The 15,525-nt window shown below is 43.9% G+C and overlaps 1 protein-coding gene across 2 annotated transcripts in view; it reads left to right on the top strand.

Annotated features, from left to right (window-relative positions):
- Positions 1-15,525, top strand: part of Lyn (LYN proto-oncogene, Src family tyrosine kinase) — a 113,676-nt gene that overhangs the window by 42,362 nt on the left and 55,789 nt on the right. The window contains exon 2 of one of the 2 annotated variants that reach the window (XM_040741501.1): positions 13,850-13,923. In XM_040741501.1, coding sequence (XP_040597435.1) covers positions 13,855-13,923 — 69 coding nt within the window. In that variant the 5' untranslated portion in view covers positions 13,850-13,854. Of the gene's footprint in view, positions 1-13,849; positions 13,987-15,525 lie in introns of both variants that reach the window. The other variant, XM_040741500.1, reaches the window with a different exon arrangement.

Here is a 15,525-nt window from a genome sequence, read left to right as displayed (position 1 = left end):
CTCTTGGACCCCAGACCGACTGCTGGGAGGCCAGCATGGGACTGATCCAGACCCCCTGAATGTGAGAGTCAGTGAGGAGGCCTGGGCAACCTATGGGGCCCTGGGCAGTGGATTTGTGTTTATCCCTGGCATACAAACAGACTTAATGTGTCCATAACACAAAGAGGGATGCTCTCTCAGCCTGGACTCTTAGGGGAGTGCCTGGACCCTGCCCTGAGTGAAATGACAGACTCTAGATATCCCCTATGTGGAAGGAAGTGGCGATAGGGTGGGAGGCTGGGGGGGATGGTGGAGGAGTGTGGGAGGAAAAGGAGGGAGAGGGAACTGAGATTGACATGTGAAACAAGATATTTAAAATTAAAATAACAAAATTAAAAAAATAGTAAGAGAAGTGGGGAGGATCTGGGATGAGTTCGGGGAGGGAAAACTAACCAGAATATATATTGTACAAAAGAAATCTATTTTCACTCATCTTTATTTATTCACTCACCCCTCTCATGATCCTCTCACTGTCCCTTCTGTCCTCCAGGAAGAAAGGCTTCTTCTTCTGGACACTCTTGTAAACTCCTTCTAGCAAATCCGGGAGGCAGTGTTCCCAGGGATTGTTAAATTCTGCTAAACAGATGTATTGCTGCATCAGACTCTCTCAGCATCAGTGAGCTTTGCATCCTCCTGTAAACTGTTCATGTCATAGCAAATTCCACAGTCCTGGGTCTGTGTCTGTGCTTGGGTCCTGTAAACATCCTAAAGGAAACACTTCAAAACTCAGTAAACTCCTGATAGAAGACCTAACTGAGGTCTAAAAAACCATACATTTCAAAGAAGGCATTGAACATGTACAGTCTTTGTCAATTGCGCATTTTAGAATTAAAAGGAAACGAAAATAAAGAAGAAACAAATCTGGAGTGTGGTGGTACATGGCTATAATTCCAGCACTTAGAAAATAGAGTCCTGAGGACCACAAGTTCAAGGTCAGACTGTGCTACATAGTGAGTAGCACAGGCTGACCTCCCTCTCCCTGAATGCCAGGTCTAGTGATACAAGCCTGTAATACCAATATCGACAAACACAAATACAGTTCTCACCTTACAGGGATAAGAGATAGTTTATTCTAGAGCCGAATTTGAGTGACCATCGCCCAGAATTTGAGTTACCTCAAATTCCAAATTCTAATGTAGAATCACCTTCATGTTGTTACATAGAAAAAAAGAAAGTGATAGATTAAGGTAAATTTAAAATACATTGTTGGGTACATCAGACAGGTGATGAGAGCAAGATGTGGGAAGTTTTCTATAGGTCCAAGATGCTATCTGATGACATTCTTAGCTTTGGGGATGGTGGAAACCCAGTGGTCTGCTAAGTTAATAAATCCCAAGAGGTTTTATCTATTAATCAAAGGGTTTAGTTCTGATACAGAGTTGAGCGAAGAATAGCCAACCCAGGGGCTAGAGCCAGTTGGCGATAAGAAAGCCTCTGACGTGCACCCTCTCCACATCCCTGTAGCTCGCATCAGTCTCTTCAGACACATCTTCTCTCCTGGAGTGAATTATCACCAACACCAACTCCTCAGGAAGATTGCAAAGTCAAAGCCAGCTTTTATTACAGAGTTCAAGGCCACCCAGGGTAACAGTGAGATACTATCTCAAAATAGTAAGTAAAATGAACATAGAAGGACGAAAGGCCCATGTGCTCAATACAAGAAACTGACACCCATTTTCCACACAGAAGACTGGGAATGGACATGCTAATACCTGGTAGTCTTTGCTGTTCTGTAAAGCCAGGCCTCACTGAATCCCCCAGAATCATGAGCACTGTCTCTCAGTCAGTAGAACTCTTCCTAATGCTTGTTACAAACCGTTTCTCCCTAGGCCCAGACTCGGCAGCACTGTTTCTCTGTCAGTAGAACTCGTTCTGGTGGAAAAGGTCACAGGTGCTCTGCTGTAGAGCTAGCTGCAGTGTGCAAGGGACTTTCAGTGTATCGATGCCTGAAGCTTTGTTGTGATAATTGTCACATAGAAACTTTGGCCCCCAACGTTTTTGCTTTGTTTAAATGTGTAAAAAATAAATTGTTTGCTGTCAGACTCCGGAAGTTTTGGCAGAGCACCAGCTTACTATGTCAAGCTTGAACCCAAGTTTCAGCCTTACCTGGGTCAGTTTCCTGTCGACCATGATACTTTCAGGAACCCCCACGAAAGACTGAAGACAAAGCTAGAGTTACAGTGTTTGCTTAGCATGCTTAAACTAAATCACTGGAGCTACTAAAAATAAATAACTAAACCGGAAATAAGCTTCACTGAACCATATCTTGTTTTGAGGTAGGGGCATTTAAAATATATTTGACTTCTTATTTTTAATTACGGGCACATGTTTGGGCTTGTACACATGTATTCAGGTGCCCCTGAGTCCCAGAAGCTGTGCTGGAACCCTGGGGCTTCAGTTGCAGGTGGTTGTGAGTTGCCTGACACCGCTGTTGTGAACTGAACTTGGGTCCTTTGCATGAGCCCCATGTACTCTTAACTGCTGAGCCATTTTTCCATTACCAGAGGTCCCATAGACTACCCAGGTCTTCTAACTGACACCTACATTCAGGGGGCCTGGTTCGGTCCTATGCTGGTTTCCCAGCTGTCAGTCTGGGGTCCATGAGCTCCCACTTGCTCAGGTCAGATGTTTCTGTGAATTTCCCCAGCCTGGTCTTGACACTTTTGCTCATCACTCCTCCCTCTCTACAACTGGATTCCAGGAGTTTGGCTCAGTGCTTAGCTGTGGGTGTCTGCTTCTGCTTCCATCAGCTACAGAATGGTATATAAGGTAGTCATCATTTTCATTATAGGGGAAGGGCATTTAAGATCGCCTCTCCACTATTGCTTAGATTGTTAGTTGTGGTCATCCTTGTAGATCTCTGGACAGTTCTGTAGTGCCAGGTTCTCTTTAAACCTATAAATGCTCCCTCTGTTAAGGTATCTCCTTTCTTGCTCTCCTCTATTCTCCCCGCCCCCCCCCACTCAATCTTCTGGTCCCTCATGTCCTCCTCCCCACTCCTCTTCTCCCCTTCTCTTTCTCCTAACTCTCTCCCCCCTCCCATCGTGCTCCCAATTTGCTAAGAGATCTTGTCCCTTTCCCCTTCTCTGGGGGACCATGTATTTCTCTCTTAGGGTCCTCTTTGTTTCCCAGCTTCTCTGGAGGTGTTGATTATAGGCTGGAAATCCTTTACTCTATGTCTAATATCCATATATAAGTGAGTATATACCATGTTTGTTTTTTTGTGACTGGGTTATCTCACTCAGGATAGTTTTTCTAGTTCTATCCATTTGCTTGTGAATTTCAAGATTCCATTGTTTTTTCCACTGAGTAGTACTCCATTGTGTAAATGTACCACATTTTCTCTATCCACTCTTCAGTTGAAGGGCATCTAGGTTGCTTCCAGGTTCTGGCTATTACAAACAATGCTGCTATGAACATACTTGAACATATGTCCTTGTTGTATGAATGTGCATCCTTTGGATATTATGCCTAAGAGTGGAATTGTTGGATCTTAAGGTAGACTGATTCCCATTTTCCTGAGGAACCCCCATACTGATTTCCAAATTGGCTGTGCGAGTTTGTACTCGAGGTGGGGGCATTTAAGGTCAATTTTTCTTTTTGAAAGTTCTACACATAGAAGCTCACCATTTTAAAGTATCTAATTCTTGGACCTGGAGAAACAGCTCAGTGTTAAGAGAGGTTCCCAGCACCAATGCTGGGCATCTCAGGACTCCTTGTAACTCCATTTTAAGGGTATCCAATTCCTTCTTCTGACCTCTGAAGGCACCTGTGCTCATATGCACATAGCCCATACACAGATACACACTTATAAACATATGTAAAACTAAGAATAGCATGATCTTTAAGGGCTCCAGCTCAGTAGGTCTCAGTATGTTTTCCATGGTGCACACCTACAACACTGCTTAGTTCTGGAACCACTGTATTTCTGTGTAGCTCTTTTGAGGGATGTATACACTGCACATTAGAAGCATGAAGAAAGCACATTTTGTGAATGTGTTCTCTCCTCAGTCAGTGGGGAAACATCTTAGTCTGCCAGGAGAGCCCCTCCAGGGGAGCTAATGTGTTTTTACATGACTCCATCTTTTTAGGAAGTCAGCTTAGTCCTTATAGTTTCTCAGCACTGCCTATCAGCCTGGCATCTGGCTAGGGTCACTCACACACTGTTTGGGGAAGAAGCCACAGACCCTCCATGTTCCACACAGGCCTGTGATCTTACTGAGTTGGTCCTGGGCATAGAGTGGCTGCTGAGACTTTATGGGGCACTGCTGACTTGGGAAAAGTTATATGGATGCCAAGGACCCGCGGATCTCCTGAAACCCTTCCACAGGCTCAGTGAGGAAGGCTGGAAGTGGACTCTGGGTCTTGACACCCACTCCACACCAAGAAGAAAGTAGTGATAGCTACTTCAGACTGGGTTACCTCTCTTCTAAGTCTAGAATATACACTGGTTCTATATCAGTTATGCTTAAAGCAAATTCCTACCTCATGACCCCTTTCTCAACTAACCACCAATAGAAACAGACTTCAGCATAATCATGTAATTCTAGGACTTGAGAAGTTAAGGGAGAAGCATTGAAAATTTGAGGCCAGCCTAGCTTAAACAGTGAAACCTTGTCTTAGGAGAATTTAAAAAAACCAAGTAAGAGCAGGCGTGGGCTGGATGTGAATGAGGCTCTATCCTAACCCATCTGCTTTTTCCTTTACTCCTTCACTTTCTTTCTGCAAGCTCAGCCTACCTCTCTTGTCACCCTCAGTCATCTTACCATAAGGCAACACTTGAACCACAATGGCTCAACAGTTCCCACCCCCGCTACCCCAGCCCAGCCCAATTCCCATTCTCCCTTTCACCTATGGCATTTAAACCCTAGGGAGGGCCTGATGTTGAAACTGGACAAACAGAAACCCAGACAGCTATCTGGAGGGACTCTGGGGCTGAAGGAGGAGCCTCCTCTTTCTCTTTTCACTTCCTGCCTCATAGGAGCTAGAAGGCAGTTAAAAAAGGGAGCTGGAGACCGTCCAGGGGCTCCCCTTCCCGAGTCTGTGGAAGATCCTTAGGAGACACAAATGTCCTTAGTGTCCAGATAGCACCCCCATCAGCACAGTGATCTCGGCAACCACTCCACAGCACCAGCTCGCCCATCCTGACCAAAGGTAAGGTCCCTAGCTTAGTTGCTGTGGCAGTCCTGGTTTTCTGGGATATGGATGAAAAGATCAGAGACCATTTGAAAATGACTACTGACATATGTAGGGAGTCTGGTCACATCACTTTTGGCTCTGTCTGTTTCACATGGGGTTTGGGAATAGTCTTTGTTGTGAGGCTTGTTCTGGTGGCCCTCTCTTCCTAAACTGCCTGTTCTATGTGCCTCTGTTTCCCTAAGTCTCATTTCTGAAGTTGATGTAGAAAGGGAAGTGGTGAAAGGAGGCTGATCGAATCTTGTCAGTGACTCTTTAGCCAAATTTGAACCTGACTTTTGAAGGCTGATAGCTCCTCTTGGGCTTCCACTCTCTTTTTGTGTCCCCATTCCTCTTCCTAACTCAGGGAACTCCCAGAGACGAAGCCTGTCCACAAAGAGGTGGTGGAGTCCTGGTAGGTCTAAGAACAAGTGCAGCTTTGAAGCCAGATGGACCAAGTTCTGAGGTGTTGGGTCCTTTGGGGGCTAGAGTGATTGATCATAGCCTTTCTCTCCCATACCCTAGAGCCCTGCTCCCTCCTCCCTGTTGACCTTAGGCAAGGACTTGCAATATTGCAAGGTTAAGTAAGTTGAGGTCCAACTTCAGGGCTCCCAAGAAGCCTTTGGGTGAGAGCTGGCCTAAACCTCATGATGCCCTTCCTGCCTTAGCCAGTGGTAGGCTTGCAGGTCTGTGCCACTGCAGCTAACAACACAATGTATGTCATACTCCTTTATGATACTGAAGTCATCTAAGGTTATATGGACCATTCATAGAATCATGTTTTGTTGCAATATTCATGACTGTAGAATGGAATAGACTTGAATACAATAATATAACTAGAAGGACAGAAAGATCTAAAATAGTCAGATTTCTGCCCCCGCACCTGTATCGAAGGCTGGCCTCAAAGTCATTGAAATCCTTCTACCTCATCGATCTTATGTACTAGAATTATGAGCATGAGCTAACATCTGATGACTGAAACTCAAATTTCTTGGGGGAGAAACTGAATCTGATTTCCTGTTTTAAGTCTAAATTCTGCTAATTTGAACAATGGACAACAACAACAAAAAGAACCTTTTGTTACATAGCTGGCAACAAGGTGAATAGATGTAGCACAGAAACTTGTCTCTTGGCCCTAATTTATCACTATCTATTGGCTCCTGTTTATAGTAGGAATAAAGTGGCTGTGAACACACTGAGGTCCTGGAGGGTTGCTGATGAAGAGATCCCAGAAGCAGAGCCAGGGTGTCCAGGTGCCCAGTGGCTTTCTTTTCTGCAGGCAACAATCATTAGGCATTGTTACAGATCTGTCAAGAAGCAGGCTGGGAGCAAGGAGTTACAGTCTGATATTCTAAAACATGCTCTTTGGTCTTAAAAAAAATTCATTTACTGTTACAAGTTCCTTAAATGAGAACTACCCATGCAAATGAATGCTTGTTCTCATGAAAGAAGCTTCTAGAAAGAGAAGTCCTCAACCTCCCCACTCTTGGATGTTGGTGTGTGCTCCTGTGTGAGCGAAGGGTTGTTATTTGCCTCTCTAGACCACAGATTCAGGCTTTTGCAAGTAATCCCGACCTTGTCTTTTTTTGATATGTCAAGCCCTGAATGATAATGATTTTTGTTTATTTATTTGTTTGCTTTTGAGACAGTTTCTCTATGTAATAGCCCTAGCTGTACTAGAACTCATTCTGTAGACCAGGCTGGCCTTAAACTCAAAGACCTGATAGTGATTTTTAAAATGCATACTTTATTTTTTTAATGCTTATAATATTTTTATTTATTGGCAATTTCATTCTATGTAACTTGATTCCATCCACCCCCAATTCCTCCCTCTTAGTTTCCTCAGACACCCCCAGCACATCCTCCCCAACCTTCATGCCCTCTTCTTTCTTTTGTAACCCACTGAGTTCAATTAGCTTTGTGAAATACTGGTGGATCTTGTTGACTCAGCTCAATCTCATGCAGGTAACCAAAGCTGTTATGAGTCTGTGAGTAGAACATGCCAGGTCTACATAGCATCTCACAGCATCCTCTCCATCCTTGGGCTCTTCAGGCTCTTACATTCTTTCCACCCCCAACTTCCATGGTGTTCTGAGCCTTGGAAGGGATGATAGATGTCGCATTTAGGGCAGAAGACTCTCATCAGTCACTCATTCTCAACACTTTGACTAGTTATGGGTCTCAGCATTATCTGCTATACACTGTAAAAGGAAGCTTATTGAACAAGACTGAGAATATCATTAAGCTATGAGTATAAATGTAAATGTTGTGAAAACAGTTTGAAAACAAATCCAGTTAGCAAAATAAGAGGAGTATGTTCCTCTGCTTGGGCCTATGAAATCCTGAGATATGGACTTTTGACCATTTTTATAGCAGTAAGCGTGATGGGGGAAGTCCTTCTGTGTATATGTTTGTCTTATTGGTTGATAAATAAAGCACTGTTGACCAATAGGGGGAAGCAAGATAGGTGGGACTAGGAGGAGGAGGACTCTGGGAAATGTAGTCAAGACGGGAGAGTTACCATGTGATCCCAGGAAGAGAGGACACATGAGGCTGGCATCCTCGGTGAAATAAGTCCTTGTAAAAATATATAGATTAGTAGTTATGGGTTAATAATAAGTCAGAGCTAGCCATTAAAAAACCATAGCCAGAAGCCAACAGCTTTATAATTAATATAGTGTCTCGTGTGTTATTTGGGATTGACACAACATTGGGACCAAGCTGGCGGGAAGAGTTATATTATAACATAGGCATAAATTTCCTTCTCGAGGAGCAGGCTCCATAACCCAGTGATGTTTCCCCTCAAAGACCTAGATAGCAATGTTCAATGCCATGAAAGCTAGCCAGGATAGAAAAAGTTTTCAGTTCAATTTGGCCTTTATTTCTCAATGTTCTATATCCAAAGTGAGTGGTGTCTCAGCAATAGGGTCTTACACATAGCTACGGGGGACAACCAAGAACAATGACTAGCCTGTGTTGTTTTGGGGACTTCTGGGGCCTTCCTGACCAATAACTCACAGGCAGTAAACTCATGCTTGGAATTAAGAATTTTTGTTGTTATTGTTTTTTCGAGACAGGGTTTCTCTGTAAAACAGTCCTGGCTGTCCTGGAACTAGCTCTGTAGACCAGAGATTTGCCTGCCTCTGCCACTCAAGTGCTGGGATTAAAGGAGTGCACCGCCACCACCCAGTGGCACTGAGATTTTTATTTGGTAATTCATTGTAGATGGATTTTTCTTTTGGTCACCAGCTCACAAATAATGATACAAAGACTTATTATCAATTATGGAAACTGGACTTTAGCTTAGGCTTGTCCTACTAGCTCTTATAACTTAAATTAACCCATTTCTTTTCATCTATTTTCTGTAGTATGTCTTGGTTTACATAATAGCTCGTGTAGCATGTAATCTCTGATCTGTACCATATATCTGACTTCTTTAGAGTCTCACTGGTGTCTCTCAGATTCATCTTCAACTTCCTCTCTCTCCCTGCCCGGAAGTCCTGCCTATACATCCTGCCTAGCTATTGGCCATTCAGCTTTTTATTTTACCAATCACAGCAATACATTTTCATACAGTGTACAAATATCCCACAACAATTCTTGTCTCCATCTGTATTAGAGATCTGTATTTAGCCCCCCCCAAAAAAAACCTTTTTATTGCACTTTTGAGATGGTGTGTGCTCGCATACTAAAACATACATATAGAGGTTCTTTCACCATGTAGGTCCCAGAGATGAAACTCAGGCTGTCAGAGTTCGGGCAAGCACTTTTACCTTCCAGCTCATATATATATATATATATATATATATATATATATATATATATATATATATATATATATATATATTTACAAAGTAATGATTTTCCATAAGGACTCTTTTACAGTCTCAGTTTTAGTTAACACTCCCATTGGATAATAATTACTTTTAAATAAAGTATCTACATACTAAATGTGCCTTTATTTAATACTAGAAATGCTATGAGACAGATTTGGTTATCATAGCACATGCCTAAAATCCCAGCACTGGAGAGCCTTAGGCAGGATGATTACAAGTTCAAGGCCAGCCTGGACTGCATAGAAGTAATATGAAAAAGAAAGATGTATAATACCAAGAAGAAGCAATGCACACAGCCTCATCCATGGCTTTTAACTAAGTTCATTGGCTATAAAATTAGAATTCCTTTTTTTTGTTTGTTTGTTTGTTTTTTTTGAGACAGGGTTTCTCTATTGTTTCGGAGGCTGTCATGGAACTCGCTCTGTAGACCAGGTTGGCCTCGAACTCACAGAGATCCGCCTGCCTCTGCCTCCCGAGTGCTCACCAACGCTCAGCCTAGAATTCTTGATAGGAACACACTGTCCTTAAAGAAGGCCGGTCTCCTCTCTCTCTCCTGGTGATTCTCACTGTCCCTGAAGTAATCCCAGGGTGAACACAGAACTCATCTGTGCTAGATCAGTCACCCACAGCTTAAGCACATTGCTCCACCTCTTTTCCTTGGCCCGGACTTTCTGATTTCATCCTATTAATCTCACTACCAGTTCTCGTGGTGGAACATTTTATAACGTCTTGAGAGAAGCAGCGTATGAAAATGACCTGTTTTTAGTGTTGTTAATAAAATGTGTGCTTCCAAGCAGCTATGGTGTGGGAAAGCGGTAAGCACACAGGCTGTGGCAGCCTGAGACCAGCCTGGGTGGTGCGGGGCGGAGGCCCAGCTGAAGCCCCCACCAGCTGCCGCCTCGCTCCAGCCTAACTTCCCCAGGCCCAGTTCTCTCCTCCATGAAGTGAGCACCGCAATGCTGTGGATAGTGAGACTCTTCTAGGACTATACAAGAAGCTCGGCACATTGATAAAAGGCATAAAGGTGTAAACAGTGCAGAACCTTAAGCTTTTGATGGGAAAAGACCGCATTTGGGGGTTTTCTGCTTCTTACATGCAGCAGAAAGAAATGCAGGACCAGCTGGGTTTGTGTGCCGGACCGCACTCTCCATTGTATTTTCACTTTCTGTCTGTCACACAGAACAAACAGTTGGCTCCGGGTTAACTGTGATGATGGTGAGAGGTGGAGAAAACACAAAATACAAAGCGAGTAAAAATCCGTGGAAATACTGGTTTAGATTGACTTCCTGCCCCGCCCACCGGCCGCTTTACCTTTGTCCTCCTCAGACAATTGTCAGCAACCCTTCTGCATGCAGAGGGCCTGAAGGGTGGGCCCTTGCCAGCCCAGCTTAACGTTTTTCATAAACTTAGCTCTCAGAAGCAGAGTTCTCCACACCTCTGCGTCCGTCCAGTTAGAGAATTTCTGTGGCTCCCTGCTGAAATGAAGGTGGCACTGCTTGAATAGCCACAGGCAAGAGATCCCGGTGACTTACACCTACATGTGCTCACGTACCAACATCACTCACACACACACACACACACACACACACACACACACACACACACACACACACACACAAACACATATGAATGATCATTTTTGTACTGTATCTTTTTTTTTTTAATTTAGTTTATCGAGACAGGGTTTTCCCTGTTGTAGCCCAAGCTGTCCTGGAACTCTCTCTGTAGATCAGGCTAGACTTGAACTCACAGATATCTGCCTGCCTCTGCCTCCAGATTGCTAGAATTAAAGGTGTGTGCCACCACCATCTGGCAGAAATCAATGAATCTTGTATATGTGTTCATAAAACCTACTTAAGCTTTTCACTAAAATTACCCTTTTTGAAATCTTCAAATCTTCGTAGAATCACTAATTTTTGCATGTTGAGACCACAGTCTCTCTCCTCCACCTCCCTCTCACTGTGGAGAAGTATCAGGAGTTACAAAGACTTCACTCTCTCACACTCCCATCCTACATTTCCAAGGCGCCTTGCAAATCTATAAAACTGAGGCAACCCCTTGTATGATACCGGGGCCTCCTTGCACCTTCCCAGCTGTCCTGGCCGTGGGTACTGTGTCCCTGACTCCCACAGGCTGTCCTTGTGCCATTCATTCTCTTTCTGCAGTGCTGCAGATGGGACCCTGGCCCTCAAGGGTGTGCTAAGCTATACCCCATGGATGCCCCAGCCCTGTTAATATGGAACAGTTCTGCCTTTTTTCCCTATAGAATGTTCCAGGCCAGTCACTTTTAGAACAGGGCACATTCTAGACTTTTCTAATTTTATTTTTCTTCCTGCCTCCCATATTGTCTACAAACTATCAAGCTGGCTCTACTCTGAATGTTTTTGGATTTATTTATTTGTTTGTTTGTTTGTTTACTTATTTATTTTGAGACTGGATCTCACAGTGGAGCTGTGTCTTCCAATCTCGGCCTTTGAGTTTTGAGATTATGGATGAGCAACCATCCCGGCTCCAAAGTGCAGTTTTAGAAAGAACTATTCTAGAGGCTGCTACCACACATGTTGTCTCATGAAACTAGAGCCCGAGATGCCTTTCACCCTGTCCCGTCCTTCACCTCTGATTGTCCTTGTCAGGGAAGACCCACACGGGTCTGTTGTCAGTCCAAAGCCTGCTTTCTGAAGTGGTACACCCGTGTCTTCCCTCACTGATAGGCTGAGCTGGGTGTGGCTGCTCACCTGTAATCCAGGCATTCAGGAGCCAGTCAAGGCAGGTCACTGTGAGTTTGAGGCCAGCCTGGGAACAGAGTGAGACCCTATGAAAAAACTAAAAATAAGGAAGAGGAGGAAAAGGGGGAGGTGGAGAAGGAGAGAATGGAGAGGGGCAAGGGCCTCGAGTCCTGCCCGGAGCAGCAGTGCTGTTTTAGGTATTGGGGCAGGCAGTACAGCAAACTCAGCCGAGGGGGGCTGTGAACAAACAGGACGCCCCGCTCCTGATGGGACCCTCTCTCTGGAGCTTCCCTGTGCTCGGGGTCTGGCTTCCAGGGCTTTTCTGTCCTGTGTTTTCTCAAGTATAAAGCACCGTCACCAGGGACGATTAGCTGGGCAGCAGTTTTGGGGATGGGTGGGGTGAAGAATGGATTGGGGAACAAACTTATGCTTATTTACAGATCAACTCCGAAGGCCATCTCCATTTTAGAAACCTAGGCTATGAAAAGAAGAAGAAAGTCTGTTTTGAAGCCAAGTGCTTGCTTCCCCTTTGTTCTGGGAACTACCGCTTGCCACTTGGCTAGTTTCAGAAAAGGGGTGGCTGGCCTTCAGAAACTTTACACCCTGACTGTTGAAGAAGCTAGCCCAAGTGTGTGGGAAGCCTGTGGAAGGAAGCAAGGACAGGGCAATGAGCAGAGCCGAACCGGTCCGTTCCTGCTGCCTGCCACGGAAGCCAGTGAGCAGAACCAGGAATTGGATCTTAAAGCCACACTTGAGTCAGTGAGCTGGTGATCTGACAAGAGAAACACCCTGGAAAATCTCTTCCCTCTCACCCCCAACCAGCAGACTAGGGAAGGGGGTGGGGGGAGACAAGGACGGTCGGTCACCCAGAGATCAATCCGGCCTCGATGGGTGGGTTGGGAGCCACATTCCTGAGCCTTTTGTGAAGTCCCAACCTCTTGTTCTCATTCTGTGGCTGTTGGAGACCAGGTACCACTTGTTCTTCATCCTCTTCTTCTTTTTGATGTTTGAAAATAATTTTTGAGATTATAATATAACTCCATTATCTCAAGCACTTCCTCAAAGGCAGAGTCAAATTTCGTTTCTATACCAGTCTTGGACTCCTTCTGTGCACTGGGGCTTGGGCTGGGGGCGGGGTAACCCAGAGCAAACAAACATTGTGCTGGCACTCATCCCTCAGTTCTGTCTGTGGTCACGGTTTGTAGGTGTGGATGTCACTGTGCCTTTAGGACTGCCACCCTTCCTGGATTGCAGACTGGATCATATAAATGATCCTTCGGGCATCCTTACCTGTGTCTCCTTTATTTCCAGTCTTGACGAAGGCCACCACCATCTTTGTAGGTTCCCAAGCCCCACAGAGTAGACTCTAGCTGGGAATCACACCAGCTTGTGGAGACCCCACCCTTTATCATTCGCTTGGACACTCCAGATGGGATGTGTCACTAAACACAAACTAAACTGGTAGTGTTGTGCCCACCATGGTCCTCTATGTCCAGCTCTCACCCTTTCCTTGCGTTTCCTGCCAGATCCATCACTAAAGGACTCGCTCTTGTTGCACTAGTTCTTGGGGCTGAATTATCCAGGGTCTCTATGGCTGTATCTGGGAATCATTCCTGGAACCCCTTTGCTGATATTGCCACCAGATTTAAACCCGTTGCATCTCAATCTTCAGGAAGCTTCTTGGACCAGCTTCATCTCTTCTTGCCTGACTCAGAAGTTTTTTCTTTATTAGGACTCATGTATCCCATGCCATAGACTCACCAGACATACTGGAATACCAATTCACACATCTTTGCCACAAAAAAGTACGAGTTTCTTTATAGCAGGAATTATGTTGGGGTGGTGTAAAGGAGAAATGCTCAGTAAATAGTTTTGAGTAAATGAAGGAAAGAACAAGTGAATAACCAAGATAACCTGCTTCCAAACAGCATCCTCCTTTGAGTATATTCATCTATGTGTAACAATGAATAAAAGCATATTCTTTTGGCTCTTCTTTAATATGGAGATTTGAGCGGCTTTAAGCCAGTTCTGGATTGATTAAAAAACAATGCCATTGCTTTTCTATTCCAACAGGAAATATGGGATGTATAAAATCAAAAAGGAAAGACAATCTGAATGACGATGGAGTAGATTCGAAGACTCAACCAGTACGTAACACTGACCGAACTATTTATGTGAGAGATCCAACGTCCAATAAGCAGCAAAGGCCAGTAAGTAGAATAGTCTCAGGGGAGAGATCCCACAGCAGGATCAGAGCATGGCTGTGCAATTAAACCCCAATCTTTGCATGCAAAAAATCATATTGATTACATATGCCCTGTTACAATCCTTTGAAGAATACTTAGAGATTTTGGAGATAATCCAGCTACTTAGTAGATGATAACAGGTCTTTAGTTGCATTTTTAGTGTGGAGAAGAGCATCTCTCATACTACCAATGAAAGACCCAGCATACCCCCAGACCTGTGGGACTCAGGGTAGGTAGTAAAGTCAGCTCAGTGATCTAGGGATAAAAAGGTTTGTTGGATTTAAATCAGATGCTAAAACACAAGCTAGTGTGTGTTTGGGGCATTACATTTTATTCTATCTTGTCTTTTCTTCAATGGACTTGAAATAGTACAAAGACTGAGGTTGTTATGATTTGTGACACTGGAGTAAAAAGTTAAGAAAAGCACATCTAGTTCAGTCTCCAAACTTCATACATTAGAGACTTTATATGAGTGATGTACCACCTGATGCATTTGAAAAAAAAAGAAGTAATGCCACATTCTAAGGACTCAGGGAACTTGGATCATAGGATAGCTATAACTAAATCTGCTTTGGAGCTTGTAAGCTGGCAGGTAGTCTCCCACTTGATGCCTGTATGCCCCACCCCACCCCATAACTGGGGATGTATGGAGTGCCCTGGCATTTAACCTGAAAACAGCTTATTCCAATTTAGCCCAAATGGCTTTGTTGACAATTTGGCCAGGCATGGTGGTGTATCTGTAATCACAGAACTTCGACAGCAGAGACAGGCAGATCCTTGTGAGTTTGAGGTCAACCTGGTTTAGATAGCAAGTTCCAGGAAAGACAGGGCCACATAGTGAGACCCTGTCTGAAAGGTCAAAACAGAAGAGTTTTCTGTTTCTCCAGTCGTACCTGTTTTTAAGAGGATTGGGCATTTTAGAAAATTGTCATTGTGCAGTCCTGCCTAGCCTGTCTTCATTGTCTCTAACCTATTAGAATCAGCTATTATCATTTAGACTGATAAGTTAAAGAGAAGTGGAAATGAATGAAGACTACATTGTACTAGTAAATTATCTTACATGATGTTTCTGAATTGATACTTTACCTATTCAGATAAAGTATCAGTTTCCATTGCCCATATGGCAGATCTCAACCTTCTGTGCCTCTAGTCCCAGGACATCTGACACCTCTCCTGGCCTCTGCCAGCACCAGGCATGCACATGGTACACAGATGTTTCTGCAGGCAAAACACCTATACTTACAAAAATAAATAAATTTGAAAAAAGTATAGAAAATGTATCCACACAAAATGTCTAAGATTATTAAGAGCATCAGTAATTTGTGATGGTAAAAACTGATCAATATACAGTTTAGAAACACTTGATAAGTATGGATAGATGTAGGGTTGAATTCTTAAATAAATGCGATTAATAGAAAGAAAAGTAAAAGGCACCGGCATCATGGCAGTTTCCTTGTAGACGTCAAAGCTCTCATTAAAAGTTCTGTTTATTTCTCTTAGCAA

This window comes from Mesocricetus auratus, unplaced genomic scaffold, assembly GCF_017639785.1.
Source record: "Mesocricetus auratus isolate SY011 unplaced genomic scaffold, BCM_Maur_2.0 Super-Scaffold_6730, whole genome shotgun sequence".
NCBI classification, from domain to species: Eukaryota; Metazoa; Chordata; class Mammalia; order Rodentia; family Cricetidae; genus Mesocricetus; species Mesocricetus auratus.
The sequence above is the reverse complement of the archived record's forward strand: the minus strand, read 5'-3'. Positions and strand labels throughout refer to the sequence as shown.